The sequence below is a fragment of the Myiozetetes cayanensis genome, unplaced genomic scaffold (genome assembly GCF_022539395.1).
Source record: "Myiozetetes cayanensis isolate MyiCay16 unplaced genomic scaffold, myiCay2020 scf14, whole genome shotgun sequence".
Lineage (NCBI taxonomy): Eukaryota > Metazoa > Chordata > Aves > Passeriformes > Tyrannidae > Myiozetetes > Myiozetetes cayanensis.
Window position 1 is genome coordinate 17,172,779 of NW_026087048.1, and position 14,453 is coordinate 17,187,231.

Sequence of the window (14,453 nt, forward strand, 5' to 3'; positions counted from 1 at the left end):
ACACTTGCCTGTTACTGAATCATGTTTTTCACTTCAGGATTAGTATGGCTCAGTAATTACACTGTATTAATGCAGGAGCCCAGTAAAAATACCTGATAGTATCTCTAAGACATTCTTTGGATTTCTAGGAGGAAAAGTTTTTTTCAGTGTTTTGATCTTGTATAAACTCCAGCGCAGCCCAATCCAGGCAGCCTGGAAGGAGTGAGTTTTCTGTGGGACAGATGAAATTACAGCACAGAGGAGTGGGGAACAAAATGGCAGTGGTTGGGATTGGACTTTGTGACCTGAGGAGAGGTGACCAAAGCACAGGGCAGTGCTTTGTACAGTTGGTATTCCCGATGGATTCACTTCCACGCCCGTCCGAGCCCAGCGGTACCCACGGAACGAAAGGGTGTTGGTTGCGTGAGATTTTGTGACAAGTCTGCCTCGCTCACACATTTGGTTTGGGTTAAAATCTCAGGAGGACCACTAGTACTTCGGAGTGCTTTAAATTTATGAGGAGGGAAGTGAAGACAGAGAATAAAAAAATTTCCACTAAATTCCTGGAAATTTTTGTTAACTGAAGTTTTTCCTGTGTCCCCTCACCTGTATCGTGTGTCAGAGTGAGTCATCTGGGCACGGAGCTGCTCCCTCTTCTCTCTTTGTCTGCTTGCCCCTTTATTTTTCTTCCCCTTTCCCCCCCACTGAGGGGGTTTTAAAAGCCCCTTTGTTGCTGTCATCCCACATTTTTTCAGTATAATTCGTAATGTCACTGGATGCTGGTAACAAATACAGTATAAACATACAGTCAGAAAAATTCTAGACCTATATTTTCTGCTTAAAATGTTCTTCCAATATATGCCTTTGTTCCAACACTTCTTCCAGATGGTCTGTTGGGCTCGCTGGAACTGAAATATTTCCCGTAACTGCAGCAGAAATGACGTTAAGAAACGCAAAAAACCCCACCAAAGTGTCTCTTTCAACAATGGCCTGTGGTATTGCTCATTCTGGGGTCTCACAGCAGGTCCTCAGCAATGCATGTGCTGAGCATGTATGTGTTGTAATTCATTAATCTGCAGACTAATAGGAACCAGTTGGAAGGAGCCATCAGTGTCTTTCCTTGCAGCATTTGAATTATGGATTCAAATCTCGCTTTGTGTCTCCCAGGCTCGTTGGACTCGAAAATTCCATCTTAAAATCTGCTATTCTGATTTAGCACAATCACTGGGAAAAAGTATTTGGAAATTAAGCGCCTTTAATGAGCATGTTTTTAGTTAAAAAAAAAAAAAAAGTAAAATGGGTTCAGTGCATTATATTTCCCAGTACGTGCAGTTTTCTAAAACAGATTTTAACTTTTGTGGTCATCACATATCAGGAAAACAAATCAGGGACAAACTGAACCTGGCACCGAGGCTTCACAACAGTAAATTGATGGCTAAAATCCTATTGTAGCACAAGCTGTTTGAGTTTTCCTAATTAGTTTTATAATATTTAAAGGTGGCTCAGAATTGTAACATAACTGTACTGATTTCGGGTTTTTTTCTTATTTCTTGCATATTGGCAAAATGATAATGATTTTGCATCGATCACACCTTTTTTTAAAGCCTCCTCTAGTTTTGGTGATGCTTTAACATGGAAAAAAATCTGTGCCTGGTTGAGTTTTGACTGTATTTTAAACACGAGCAGATGTAATTCCTGAGTTCATTAACAGATCTGGGAGTGTCTGGGAGCAGGCTGCTGTCCATCTCAGACCATCCTGGTTTGGTTGGAATTCTGACCTGTAAAGATTCCCTTTTTAAGGTGACAATTCTTACTGGCCACCAAATTTTCGTGAGAGTTCCAGTGTAGAATGAAGGTGGTTGTAGAGGGTCAGACTGTGCCAGGCTGCCTGTGACCTGTTGCCCAGTTTCTTCATTCCCAGTTCTGAATCCCGGATCCCTATGGTTTTAGCTTTGAAACTGGAATCTGAGACTGGGTCAGTGTTGCCACTTGTTCCCTGCTGTTCCATGTGAAATCCTAGGGAAAGCTTCCATGCACTAAACTCGAAGAATTACCCCCTGCGGTCCCTCCCGGTTCCTTTCCTCCTTGGACGAGGAGTTGCTAAGAAACCTGGTGAGGTGTAGGTGAAATCAGGATGCAGCAGGAAGAGCCCAGCCAGTTATTCCCAGTGGTGCTCCTGGCCCTGCAGTGCTGGTGGAAATGGGAATCCTTGCAGGGACACGTCTGTTTGGAGCTCTGGGCCATGGGCTTTCCCCCATAGCTGTTCCCCTCCAGGGCTCTGAGATAGGAGATAAAGGACTTTGAGCTGCTTCTAATGGAGGGTGCTTGGATGGTTCCCGCATTCCTGAGAGGATGGGAGCAGATTTAACTGGATTCTCTATTGTTGAGGGTTTGGTGGTGCCTCTCTAATCCCGGCTCATTCTTCTGCCCGGCAGTCCTTGATTTCTCTCCTGACTGTAAACCCTGTTTCTCCAGGGGTTTTCCTCTTGTTTGTGGAGAGGAGACAGGAATTTTGAAGCTGTTTAGAGTGCTCTGACAAACATCCATCTGAAGCTTAAAACTGAGATGTTGGATAACTGTAGAAATGTGGTAGTCATGATGCATTTTTATGCCTTTTTATTAAATAAGGAGTCCTAAGTACATTTCTCATTTCCACACAGTTCATTAAACATAAAATTGCATAACATTTTTCTAGTAAACTCCATTTGAGATTTCTCAGTGAATTGTTAAAATACAGATTTTTTTTTTTCTTGCATGTCTTAAGTAACTTTGAAACTTTGTTTTTAAAAGCCAATCATGTGGCATATGCAAAATAATAAATTGAAAGGAATTTAAAATGAAATATTTTAATAGTAGAGTGAGAAATAGTGTTTAGATGATAATAAAGTGAGTAATAGGGGAATGTGGAAGTGCTGCTACCACACACAAATAGTTCATGGATTAACATACCACGCAGTCATTCAAACAAACCTCTGCCAGAAGAAATGACAACCTGAAGTTTCTGGGGTGTTTGAGAACAGAGCCCTGATGGAATTATCCCCCCTTGCTCTACTCCCAACTCCTGCCAGGGTTGGAGCTGCCACTTGGGAACTGAGGGCTTTGGAAAGAAAGTCTGACCTTTGAATAGACTCCCAATGACAAGGGGAGCCAGAGGCCATGAGACAAAAGTGGGAAGTTTATGCAGCAATATATAACTTTAAAGAACATTAAGTTGTCATTGCTGCTTTGATCAGTGATAGGGTACACTTTGATAAAACTCAGATAAAGGGCTGCAGGCTGTAGCATCAAAACAATGCATTCTGTTCCTTTTAGTTTGAGAAATGTATTTCTACAGTCTGTTTTTTAAGAAGTGGAATGCGCTCGTGAGAGCTGATTAGACCTGGCACACAGACCTAAATAATGAAGGTCAACTAGAATTATTTGGGGTTTGTGTTTTGATTGTTTGAAAACTAGGGTTTGAGGTTTATGGAGAGGACTCATTGTGACACAGTTATGTACTACAGGAAAAAAAAATCACTGTGTAAGTGGCCACAGTTGTGTTTGCATTCAGTCATTATTCCATTTGTGGTGTTTGTTTTATGCAGGTTTATTGACTGCAGAGGAGAGAAAAGAGAAATGGAGGGTCTCTGGTTGCTTTTGGTCAACCTTATTCTTCTGGAGTTGAATCTAAGATGTAGAAAAGCAGATTACCAGGAATTTAATTTTGTAGGGATGCAGTTCTGTGGTGTTTTCTTGCTTGGGAGTGTTGGAAGGTTTTAATTATATAAATGTATCTGGAAATCCATAAAGACTATAAAACCTAACATTCCTTATTACCTGCCTGGGCTCTAAAGCTCTGTAGATCATTACTCTGTCCATAGCTTTGGCAAATCCCCTTCCACCCCCAAAATTGCTCGTGTCCCCTTTGATAATCTTCATGGATGAGAAGGTGTGATGGCTCCTTGCTTGTCTGCCTGGTTTGCTGTACAACTGTCAGCAGGACTGCTGGAAATTCATGTGATCACCCTTGTGTATGTTGTGATAGAATGCTTGGATCTGTGCTAAGATATCGTGGAGAGGGTTTTTTTGCTTAACCCAAAAAGGAATCTTTAGGATCTTTTAACTTTATTCTTGTGTTCAAAAAAATCTAGAGCAAAACAAAATTCACATAAATTGCTGTAACTTCTTTTAAGGTGTAATATTCACGTTAAGTTGCTGTGACTTCTGTTACGGTGCCATTCCCCTCCTTTTGAAACTTCTTCCCTCAACATGCTGAATCCTTTACTGAGAGCACAGCAAAGCCTCATCTTTGGAATTTAATCCAGGGGTTTTTCCGTGTGAGGGCTGGCAGGAGTCACGTTCTGAGCAACCCCAACACAGCCTGGGGCCCTCATGAGGTGGATTCTCCTCGAGTACCAGCTTGTCTGCCCTTGGGAGAGGAGGGGTGCTGGACTTCTAGCAAGGCTCTTCCCTTTGACTCTTCTTACAAAAGTCATCACTTCTTATTGAGGGCATATTCCCCCAAATTAACCTCAAATAATCATACAGTGCCTCATATCAGGCTGGCTCCCTGAGTGAAGGAATTGCAGAAAAAGTTGGTTTCTAACTCATCTGTCGGCACTGAATTCTTGATGTTGATGATCTGATAGTAAAGATAAGGCTTTCCTGGTTACACATGTGAGATACATGAACTCACTCCTGCAACTTCAAAACAGATGCTCTTTAAAATACTTGTAAAAGTCTTTGGTTTAGAGCTGTTACCCAAAAGTAAAACTGAACTTAAAAGGAGTTTTAAGGGTGTCTCTCGTAAACGTTTGCCAAGAGCTGTTCACATGGGTGAAGACAGATGTGTATTGATAAGGCTGAGACTAAACCTCCAGAGCTGTGGATGTATTTTGAGAGAGATGTTTCATCTACAGATGGTGTTTGTGTTTCTGTAGTATGAGAACTTCTTTAATACCGACAATCTGTTCAGTGGTGTTTAGTCAGGCGTTCAGAGAACCTCAGCTCTGAACAGATATTAAACTGCAGCTCTTTTTTTCTCTGGCATTTCTCAGCAGTTTGTAAATGTGTGTAGTGACTGCTTGGCAAAGGCCAGGTGTACCTTAGGAAGGCCTTACTGAAGTCAAGTGTGCTCTGCTGCCAAAGGGCTCTAACTTTGCTTTGCTGCACTGACTTATTTTGGGAGGGTCCTAAGCTGAGATCAAGTAAGCTATACAAGCAAAACCAGCCTTTCAGGGGGTTATGTCCATGTTTACTGCCTTTACTGACATTGTCTTAAAATAAATAAAGAAATGGTGAAAACTCTGGTTCACTGTATCATTCACCACCAAACCAAGGTTGGTGGCAGTTAAACAGTGTGTATTTGCTGCAAACTTGCTCATGAATTTCAGTAGTGGTTAATTCATAGAGCCCACTGAGCTATTTAGTTTTCAGAAGATAATTACCTGTTAACTAATTTGCCAGTCATTTTTTATGTAAAACCTCTTACTAATTCCTAATTTTTGAGATCTTCATTACACCAAATTAACCTTTGTGAGAGTTAAAAATCAGCTCTTGAAGCTTAGTTTTTGCAGTTTTTAGGATTGGGTGTTAAAAGTTAACTTGTTTTCCCCCTAAACTCTCTAGTCTTGATAAATAAAGTTATCTAAGAAGGTGCTTTTGTCTCTTGGTTTCCTTGGGGGTTTTATCTTTCCCTGAGCTCTCTCTAACCTATGTGCAGTGATTAGCTGTATTAACAGGTAGTTGATTTTACTTGTGCATTAAGCAAATGCAATTTAGTAGTAGGGATTGAGTGCTCAGGGGAGCTTGGAGAACAAAGTCATCCAGTCTTTGCAAGTGAACAAACACAAACTGTTAGTGCTGTGCAACAGAAGAAATTTTACAATGTATCAATTTCCACTTTGACCTTGTTGATCAAGTATAATTTTCTTTTTTACGTCCCATTGTGAGAGAGTTAAATTACTCCTTGTTATTGACATCCTTGTTTCTACTCAGCTGGTCTGTTGAATGAATTGAGGCAAAATAAAACGCGTCATTTACTGACTCTAAATCTAAATGGAAAAGGCCTGTGAAGGGAGTGTGTGGAACTGGAGGTACGAGGTGGGATTAACCTTCCTGTGGTTCATGTCACACACACAGAGTCTGATACCTGTGTTTCAGTTCTCTTAATGTTATTGCAGTGACATTGTCCAAATCTGCATCAAATTGTCATTCTGCATGAAAGGCTTTGATACCAAGTGTACTCCAGTTGGTAATTATTTAACATTTGAGAGCTTTATGAACTAAGACTACTTATTTGTGTAGCTAAAGGAATGCAATTCGGGATGACTCGATGGGGGGTTTGGAGTGTCATTGCGAGCCTTTCTTGTCTACTTTGTGCTGATTTGAAACACTGAACAGCTGAAAGTGCCACTGATTAACACAAGGCTTGCAGTTGTTCTCAGCATTTATAAAATGCAGAGACGTTGCTAGTGTTGTTTGAAGTCATAATGTGTTCTTTTTATTGATAATCTCAGATAGAAACTGTTAGTAGTTGGTCCATACCGTTTTTCTCGGTAGTAACCACGTCCTTAAAGCAGCTGCTGCCTCATCAGCCAAGCTGCTGGTTCAGCACAGGCTGGACAAGTGAGGAGGGGCAAGAGCATCTCCTGCTGCTGCTAGGAAAGGACATCTGGACCCATAGTTTTCACCTCTGTTATATTGGGAATATTTCCTGTGAACATTTAATCAGTCCCTCCCCTGTAATTACTGTTGCAATTTGTAGTAGTGACCTGGAAGAACTCTTATTTTCATAGGACTTCAGACAGTCCCATCCATTAGCATTCATTTAAAAAACAAATATGGTGACTCCACTGCCTTAAACATGGTTCCAAGCTAAAGCTCTTCTTTTGAATCTTTTCCTTGCCCTCATCCCACACAAATTTGTTGCTTTTTTTTTTTTTTTGTTCTGAAGGCAGAGTTTGACCCGAGTGTTGTGTGGTATTTCCCAGTAGTACAATAATCAACCCATAACATGGCTTGATACTAATGTTCTGCTTTTCCACTGAAAGATGAAACTTGAACCTGCACCTATTGCTTTTGTTATGCTTTTAGTGGAGAAGAATTAAAAGGAGTAATCCTAAGTAACTTGAAGGAAAGGAAGAAAGCTGTGTGTGTTGTGAGTTGGTTGGAAACGGTTGATAGCAACAGTCACAACAGAAGGGTCTTTGCCTGGATTATTTAGACACCACTGTAGGAACGGGGTGGGAGCCACTGATCTGTGTTTGTCAGAGAGACCACTCTGTTGTGTTGAGCTGAAGTTTTTCCTTGGAAGAAGAAAGGGAAAAGCTGTCCTAGAATTTACAGCCAGGACTGGCCCTGTGTCTGTGATTTCCTGAGCTCTCCCTGCTCTCTCCTTAGGATACTCCTTCGGTTTGCCTCAGTTCTAGCTGAGCACTGGTTTGTTGTGCTGTAGTGGCCATCTCTGATGTCCAGCAGCTTGAGTTCAAATCAGCAGCTCTGTCTTTTGAGCACAAAGTTTTTCTGGAGGGCTTTCCCTCCCCCCCCTTTCCATATTAGTGCACAGTGAATGGTAGATGATGTGCAACAGTAAAGATAGTCAGACATAAACAAAACAAGAGGATATAACAGGTCTCATGCTTTATTCATGTCACATTTGTTTATGTTCATACCACCCAGGAACACCCAGAGAAAGGGAAACAGCTGCTCCTCGAAGGAAAGACAACAACAAAAATACATCACTCCCTAAAGAAGAGACTTTTTTCTGTAAGGTGCTGGAAGAATTTTTCATGCCCATATATTTGACAAAGTACCATTCTGTCTCTTTACACTTCATTTTGGCTGCTCTAGTGAAAAATTGGGATATCAATTAATAAAACCATAGAAGAAGAATAATATATTTCACATCTCTAACTTGTTTGTGCAGCAGCAGTACCTTGCTGTGGGGCAGTCAAGTTCTAGGCAGAGCACATTAGAACAAAATGAAAGGATAGGTTGTCTTCTGGAAAAAAACAAACCAAACAAACAAACAAAAAACCCAGGACCAAACCAAAAAAACAGCCAACCTGATCATTTCATGGCCTTGAGTTACCTTTGTGAATAAACAAATTTTTCTCTCCCTATCACCCACCTTCTCCACCTTTCTCATCTAGGATAATTTCTGGTATTTTTATCACCTGATTTGTTCTAACTGTTCCCATTGAGACCATCAAATTGTGGGCAGAAATGGAATTCCAAACCCGCCCTGAGGGGAAATAGGGAGCACAGGCTAATAACCACTGTGGATCTGTGCTCTCTGTGTGGTGCTGAGGGGAGCACAGAGCCCAGGACATACAAACAGCTGCCACTGGTGTTTAATTGTGGTGCAAGATGGGGAACCACTGACCTTTAGAAGGGTTTGACTTAATGAGACCCTCATGCCTGATGTCTATTTTCAGCCATTTTTAGCTGCCCTAAAATTACTGTTTAGCAAGATTGGACTTCAGGGAGCCACTTTTCTCACCTTTGCTTGTGAATGATGGCACCAAATAAATAAGGATTGGTACTAAATTGGCGTGTGACATTTAGCAGGGTTGAAAGGGGGAAAAAAGATTCTATTTGGAGTCTATTGAGTAGAAGTGTGTGTATTTTTCATTTGGTTTTGGGCTTTGTCTGCTGGTGAAGTGTTTTGGAGAAGAGTCAATGTAGTTTATGGCTGAAGGAGGTGAAACCACGAATTGGGAACAGCTTTGAGGGGTGTTGCATGACTATGGTCTGTTCACAAAGACTATCCTGCCCCAGAAAAAAAATCTTTTTCCCCTGTTCTTTCCAGCCAGAATATTTGTGTGAAATGCAGCTGTAAGTATTGCTTTAAAATTAATAGATTCAAGTTTGATCATCTGGGATAGAGGCATTTTTCTTCCATAGAATTTTTATGGGTTTGAACTCATTCGGCACCTTATTTAAAAATGAGTTATTCATAAAAGAGTTGCAGTATCACAAGATCTCTTCCAGTACCTCTTCTTTTTTGTTCTTAAAATACTAAGGAAATACTGGGCTTTATGAGAAAAAAAGACAAGGAAAATAATCTTCAGGTCTATTAGACTTGAGAAACAGAACATTTTTCAAGCTCTCTCACCCAACACAGAAAAAGAGCTGCATAGAGTAGTGTTAAAATGTAAATGGGATTTGATTTGCCTGCCCCTTTCACTGTCCTTAAATCTAATGATACCAGTTTTCAGTTATGGCCAAACTTCCTTGCTTGAAGATGGCACAGGTCTACCTTAAGTGTCAATTTGTGCTAGAAAATTTAATTTTTATAGGCTATGAAATGTGAGCTGTGTGGTAGGATGGTAAATGTAATGTAATATATAATAGGCTATTTAATTTGTTTTAACCATCTTAAAGTCTCTTTAAGTCCTCCTGAGACATCCTGGAGCAGATCTAAAGGAGATCTTTTCCATCACACTCTCAGCAATATAAATTTATATCTCCTGTCTGTTACAGTTTTAAATTGATAATAGAATCCACTTCAGATTCTTGGGAATGTAGAGACTTGGATTTTTTTTTTCTAGTGGGACAGGTTGTGAGCTTTGTGAGTATGAAAGACTTCAAACACCTTTTTCTCATCAGCACGTGATTTTACAGGTCTGAGAGGAAAATGCATCTTGTGCTCAGGCTCACGGAGGTTGATAAAAACATCATTTCAAGGGTCAAGGAGGGGGAGCCAATTTTAGCACCTTCTGTTCCTATCCTGGAGCAACCAACATCCATTTTAGAACCCAGGAAAGGGAGGGATCACTGGGTGCACGGAGTTCACAGTCACAGCCACTCCCCACAGAGCTCCATTTTGTCAGGATTCATAAGGATGTGTCCCTGTGGGTAACACAAGCTGGAAACCATCCCTGCATGGTGTGTAGCAAGGATTTGTTAGCACAGAGTGCTGCAGCCCTGGAACAGGCAGTGCAGGGTGGATCCATCACCTCCTGTAGAACCCTTTGGTTGCAGGGTGTTTGTATGATCACAGCAAGCCCATCATTATTCCCTGCAATAAAAAGGAATTCACATACTTCCTTGCTCCTGATGTAATGCTGTGTGTAGAAATTGCCTTATTTTAACTAGGGCTTGTTGCTCTTAGGTCGTGAACAAGTAGACTTAGTCCCTCTCTTCACTATTTCAAGCAGAGCCCTGACTTGCAGCCCCTTCTTATCAAGCTGATTTTGTGTTCTTTATCTTTCCATTTCTACTACTTAAGTCTTAAAGTTGTTGCTCTTCTTCCTCTGTGACAATTTTTTGCTATTTATTACTTTAAGTGCTTGTGTGATAGCAACTCAAAAGTTAATATTGATTTTTACCCAGCTGCAAAATGGAGGGTCTGAACAAAGCAGAGCCTGGAGGAACACCACCACTAGTAATATTTTCTCCATCCCAGTAATTTGCCATGAGATGTGATACTCATGTGTTACCAGTAACCAGGAAATTTCATCAAAGAACAGTGAGCCAGTGTGACATGATTTACATTTGAGAAGATCTGGGTTGCATTTTCATTCTGCTCCCTGTTTACCTTCCAGTCACTGGTTGCTCTTTCCCCTTAGCACAGTTGTTGTGAGATGCTGGGGAGAGCTGAGCTCGCATTTACAGGGCTTTTTGAACACAGGTTCTACATTCCTTCTCCAGCCCTAGGCTGCTATCCCAGAAAATGTCCTGTTCATTGAGAATCCTCGTGCCTGAGTCTGCAATTTTGATATATAACCCTTTTTTTTTTTTTTTTTTTTTTCCAGTATTCTGGGATGGAATTTTTTTAAGCAGCCTCATTTCATTTTAGTAATGGATGTGGTAATTTGCAGTGCTTTGTCCTTGTTCCCATGAGGTATTCCGTCTCTGTCCTCATACACAGCATTATTCTTACAGGAAAAAATGATGCAAAAAGCTAATTTAATATTACATTTGTCCTCCTCATTTCTACCCCTTGTTGACACCAGTTCTTCTTTTCTTGCTCTTTTATTTCTGGTTGAGAAACCTTTTGTCTGTCTGTGGGTCCCCATTTTCCTGGCCTCCTGGCAGTTTGCATTGAACTTGTGCAGCCTGACCTCCAAGTGCCAGAGCTCTCTTTGCTGATCAGTCCCTTTTTCCATTCCTTGTAGGTTCTCTGCTTTCTCTTAATATCCTGCTTTGAGGTGCATTCTCATGCAGGTAGGTCTGTAGCCCTTTCCTGTCCCCCTTTTTTTAACTTTACTGCGATATAAAGACTCAGATTTAAAGTAAACCCATGCCTTCCATACACCCCAATCCAACTGTGTATGTGTTTCATATATCTTTGGATGAAATTCTGGTTTATGGCCCATCAGGGAAAGGTGGGATTACTCTTGAAATGTAGAGAAAACTGTTAGTTATTTTTGGGTCGTGCAGCTGGTGAGGCCTGTACCCCCAGAAAGATTAAGGAAGTTTGAGTTGCCTTTGGCAATTATTCTATTTTGTATAGGCTGCTTATTTCCAGATGGGTTTTTTGTGTTTCTTTCACATAAAGCCAGGGGAATTAATTTTAAAAGCTGGCATTTGAACCCCCTGAATGAGACATGGATTTTTTTTTTTTTCTTGTTTCTGGGTATGTTTACACAAACACAATCAGTTTTCTTAGAAGGTTAGTCATTTTGGAAATTTCCTGAAATTCTTTCCAGGTTTTATGTTAAAAAAAAAAAAAAAAGAAAAAAGGTATACTGATGTTTCTTTGCTGATGTTTTTTGGGGGTGGGGACAGACCTATCAGGCAGTTTTCTGTTGAAAACCCAAGTGCACGACATGACAGTTCACTTGTCCTTTTTCCAAGTCGTTGGGAAAACTCCTCACAACAAATGCCAAGGCTGCTTTTTGGGAGCCTCCAGAAATCACTTCTGAAAATCTGCACCTTATCAGGGATGCAAAAGGTGGAATTTATTACTCCCGGGCTGACAGTTCTAGAATAGATCCTGCAGGGTTTCTGTGTGCCTCAGACTCCCCTCAGGGGGCAGCGTGAGGGCACCGGCCCGGCGTGTCGGGGAGATGGGGCCGGGTGTGGATTCACAGCCTGTCAGCCCTCTGTGTGTGCCCCACGAACACGTTGGTGCCAGATGGAATTGCCTGTGGAATCGCCCAGCCCCGTGTGATGGCAGGAATCCATGCACATGGACACGGGTGAAACGCAGGGCCAGGAGCCCACACGGGAAGGTCGTGCTGGGGCTCTGCCTCCACAGGGCTGGGTCTGCGGCTCAGCTGAGGATTCTTCGCTGCCTTCTGACACCAGAGTGGGGGCTCAGCGCTCTGCTGGGCTGGGTCTGATGGTGTTAATTCTGGAGCTGATGGAAATTTTAAATTACACCTCTATTAATCTGTTTAAATGCAGTTGGAGGTCCTCAATGGGGTTTAAGGGTGATGTGTAATTCTTGTCTCTTTCTTATCCTTGGGGAGGTGGGGGGAATCTCTGCAAGTCCCCTCATCAACTCTTTTTCCATTTTCCTTTCTGGATCTGCTGGAAATTTCCAAAGTTCACTTCTTGTGTATCTTTGTGCTTGATGAGGTGACAGCAAGGGAGGGATTTGCAAATCTTTCACTGTGTTTGTTAGCCAAGGCTTCCTCCAGTATTTATGTTGCAAGGCTTTTAAAGCATGGATAATAGTATTTAGTAACTAAAAGCTTGAAAAACCTTATTAATGGACTGTTTATATTTTGTGTTATTCCTCTTTATTGTTTTCCTTTGCTTTCATGAGACGGAAGCCAATTTAGTGTCATTAGTAAATGTCTGAGCACGTTCTTCAAAAAGAGCTTTGAGCACTGGAGTGGAGAGTCTGGGGGTTATTGCTTTAATGTGAGGGTTATATTTTTAATATGATGGCACTTGGTGTTGTTTGGTTTACTCTTTAGCTTCACTGTGGGTCGGGGGTGTTTCTGCAACATGTGGCACTGTGTGTTGAAAGTGGATGTTTACATCTGGTATGCATTGGAAGATTAAGGTAGAGAGGATGAAGTTTTGGGCAAGTATGTGTTTTTTGGATGAAGGATAAAGTGAGAATACTTTTATTTCCTCTTAGATTTGAAACATATCATTCTAGCAATGCCTTTGAAACTCTGCCAGCTTTGCCAACCGTAACATTTATGGGATTTTGGACCTAAAGTGAACTAGAGAACTGTTTTTAGTGGCAGAGAAAAAGGTTAGTGCATGAAAATAGCTGGGCCTATTATTGACTGCATGTGGTCAGTGGTTTGGCTGAATGTAGGTGGCTCTTTTCCTGTCACTGTTTTCAAGCATATGGCTTTGTGATGAATATAAAACTCTTTCAAAATGAGATCTGCTGCAGTTCTTTGCACGGTAGTTTTGTGCTATTTAGTAGCCATTATTTTGCTTTTGTCATTTATTTTCAATCTTGTTAAAAAAAAAAAAAAACAAACCAACTTTTTGAGTAAAGCTTATTATTCCTGATGACATAAAAACTGGGAGGTTTGAAGAATGTGGTCATCTGTCTTCAGCAGCTGCTTCTGTCAGTAATATTTATAAAGGGATGCATATACTGTGTTGTTGAGTATTGTAGTTAATGCTGGGATTGTTTGCAGCGGGCAGAAACTCCTTTTAAATGTGCACACACATTTTGTTTAATTACTGTGTGAAAATCTCTAATGCTGAATTACAGCTTCCCTTTGTTGCCTTTTCATTCTTCCAGTCTTGAAAGTAACGTTTAGAGCTGCTTTTTCCAAAGTCAGCTTCTTTTCCTCATTGTGTAGAAGGCAGCTTGGAGTTAACCTGGTGTTTTGTTTCCTTCTCTGGGTGTAGTATATACAAGGTGCTACCTCAGAGCTCGGGGAACAGTGAATTTTCGAGTTCCTGCTGCAAAGAGCTCAAGGGCACAACAGGTTCTGTTTCGCTTTAACTTAAACAGCGTTACCCCTATTTATATCTCTGTAAGAAAATCTGGGAGATGGAGCTGTAAATTGTACAGATTGTGGAGATTGTCTGGTGTTTTCAGTGCAGAAAATTCGAGTGAATCTTGTTTTTAGCAGCTCTCAGATGCAAGAGCTGGTTCCACTCAGCTGAGAAGCAAAGTACATTTGGGTCTGCAAGATGCTGAGAACTGCAGGGAGGATTAGGGGGCACTGAGCACGTGGTGAGTTGGTTCCACTGCTGTGAAGTATTGAAAAAACAAAGGCAAACTGTTCCCCATGTTTTGGGGAAATAATTTATAGAATTATGCAGTATGTAAAAGAATAACTAAATGAGCAATTAGATAACCTGTAGGTCTGCTTAATATATTTTAAATGTATTTGTCAGGCAGTCCTGCATCCCGGTTCCACAGGCCAGGCACAGGGAAAATCACTGTTGCACAAGTGAAAGTACTTTCGTGATCACATCTTGCAGACTTCTAAGAATGCAATTTGTTGCCTGCGTTAAAAAAAATTATACAATGCTCTTTAAAACAGAAAATGTACTTTTAAATTCTTCAACCAATAAAAACAATCTCTAGAAGCTGTGGTTACTGCAACTGTAGCTTG

General features: G+C 41.0%; 1 protein-coding gene across 4 annotated transcripts in view; it reads left to right on the forward strand.

Moving 5' to 3' along the window:
- The window catches only part of LRRC28 (leucine rich repeat containing 28), a 50,649-nt gene that overhangs the window by 16,498 nt on the left and 19,698 nt on the right, over positions 1 to 14,453 (forward strand). For 2 of the 4 annotated variants that reach the window (XM_050309025.1, XM_050309026.1), the window contains exon 5: positions 11,082 to 11,130. The exons of the other annotated variants lie outside the window; for them this stretch is intronic. In XM_050309025.1, coding sequence (XP_050164982.1) covers positions 11,082 to 11,130 — 49 coding nt within the window. The remainder of the gene's footprint in view (positions 1 to 11,081; positions 11,131 to 14,453) is intronic. 4 annotated transcript variants of the gene reach the window in all.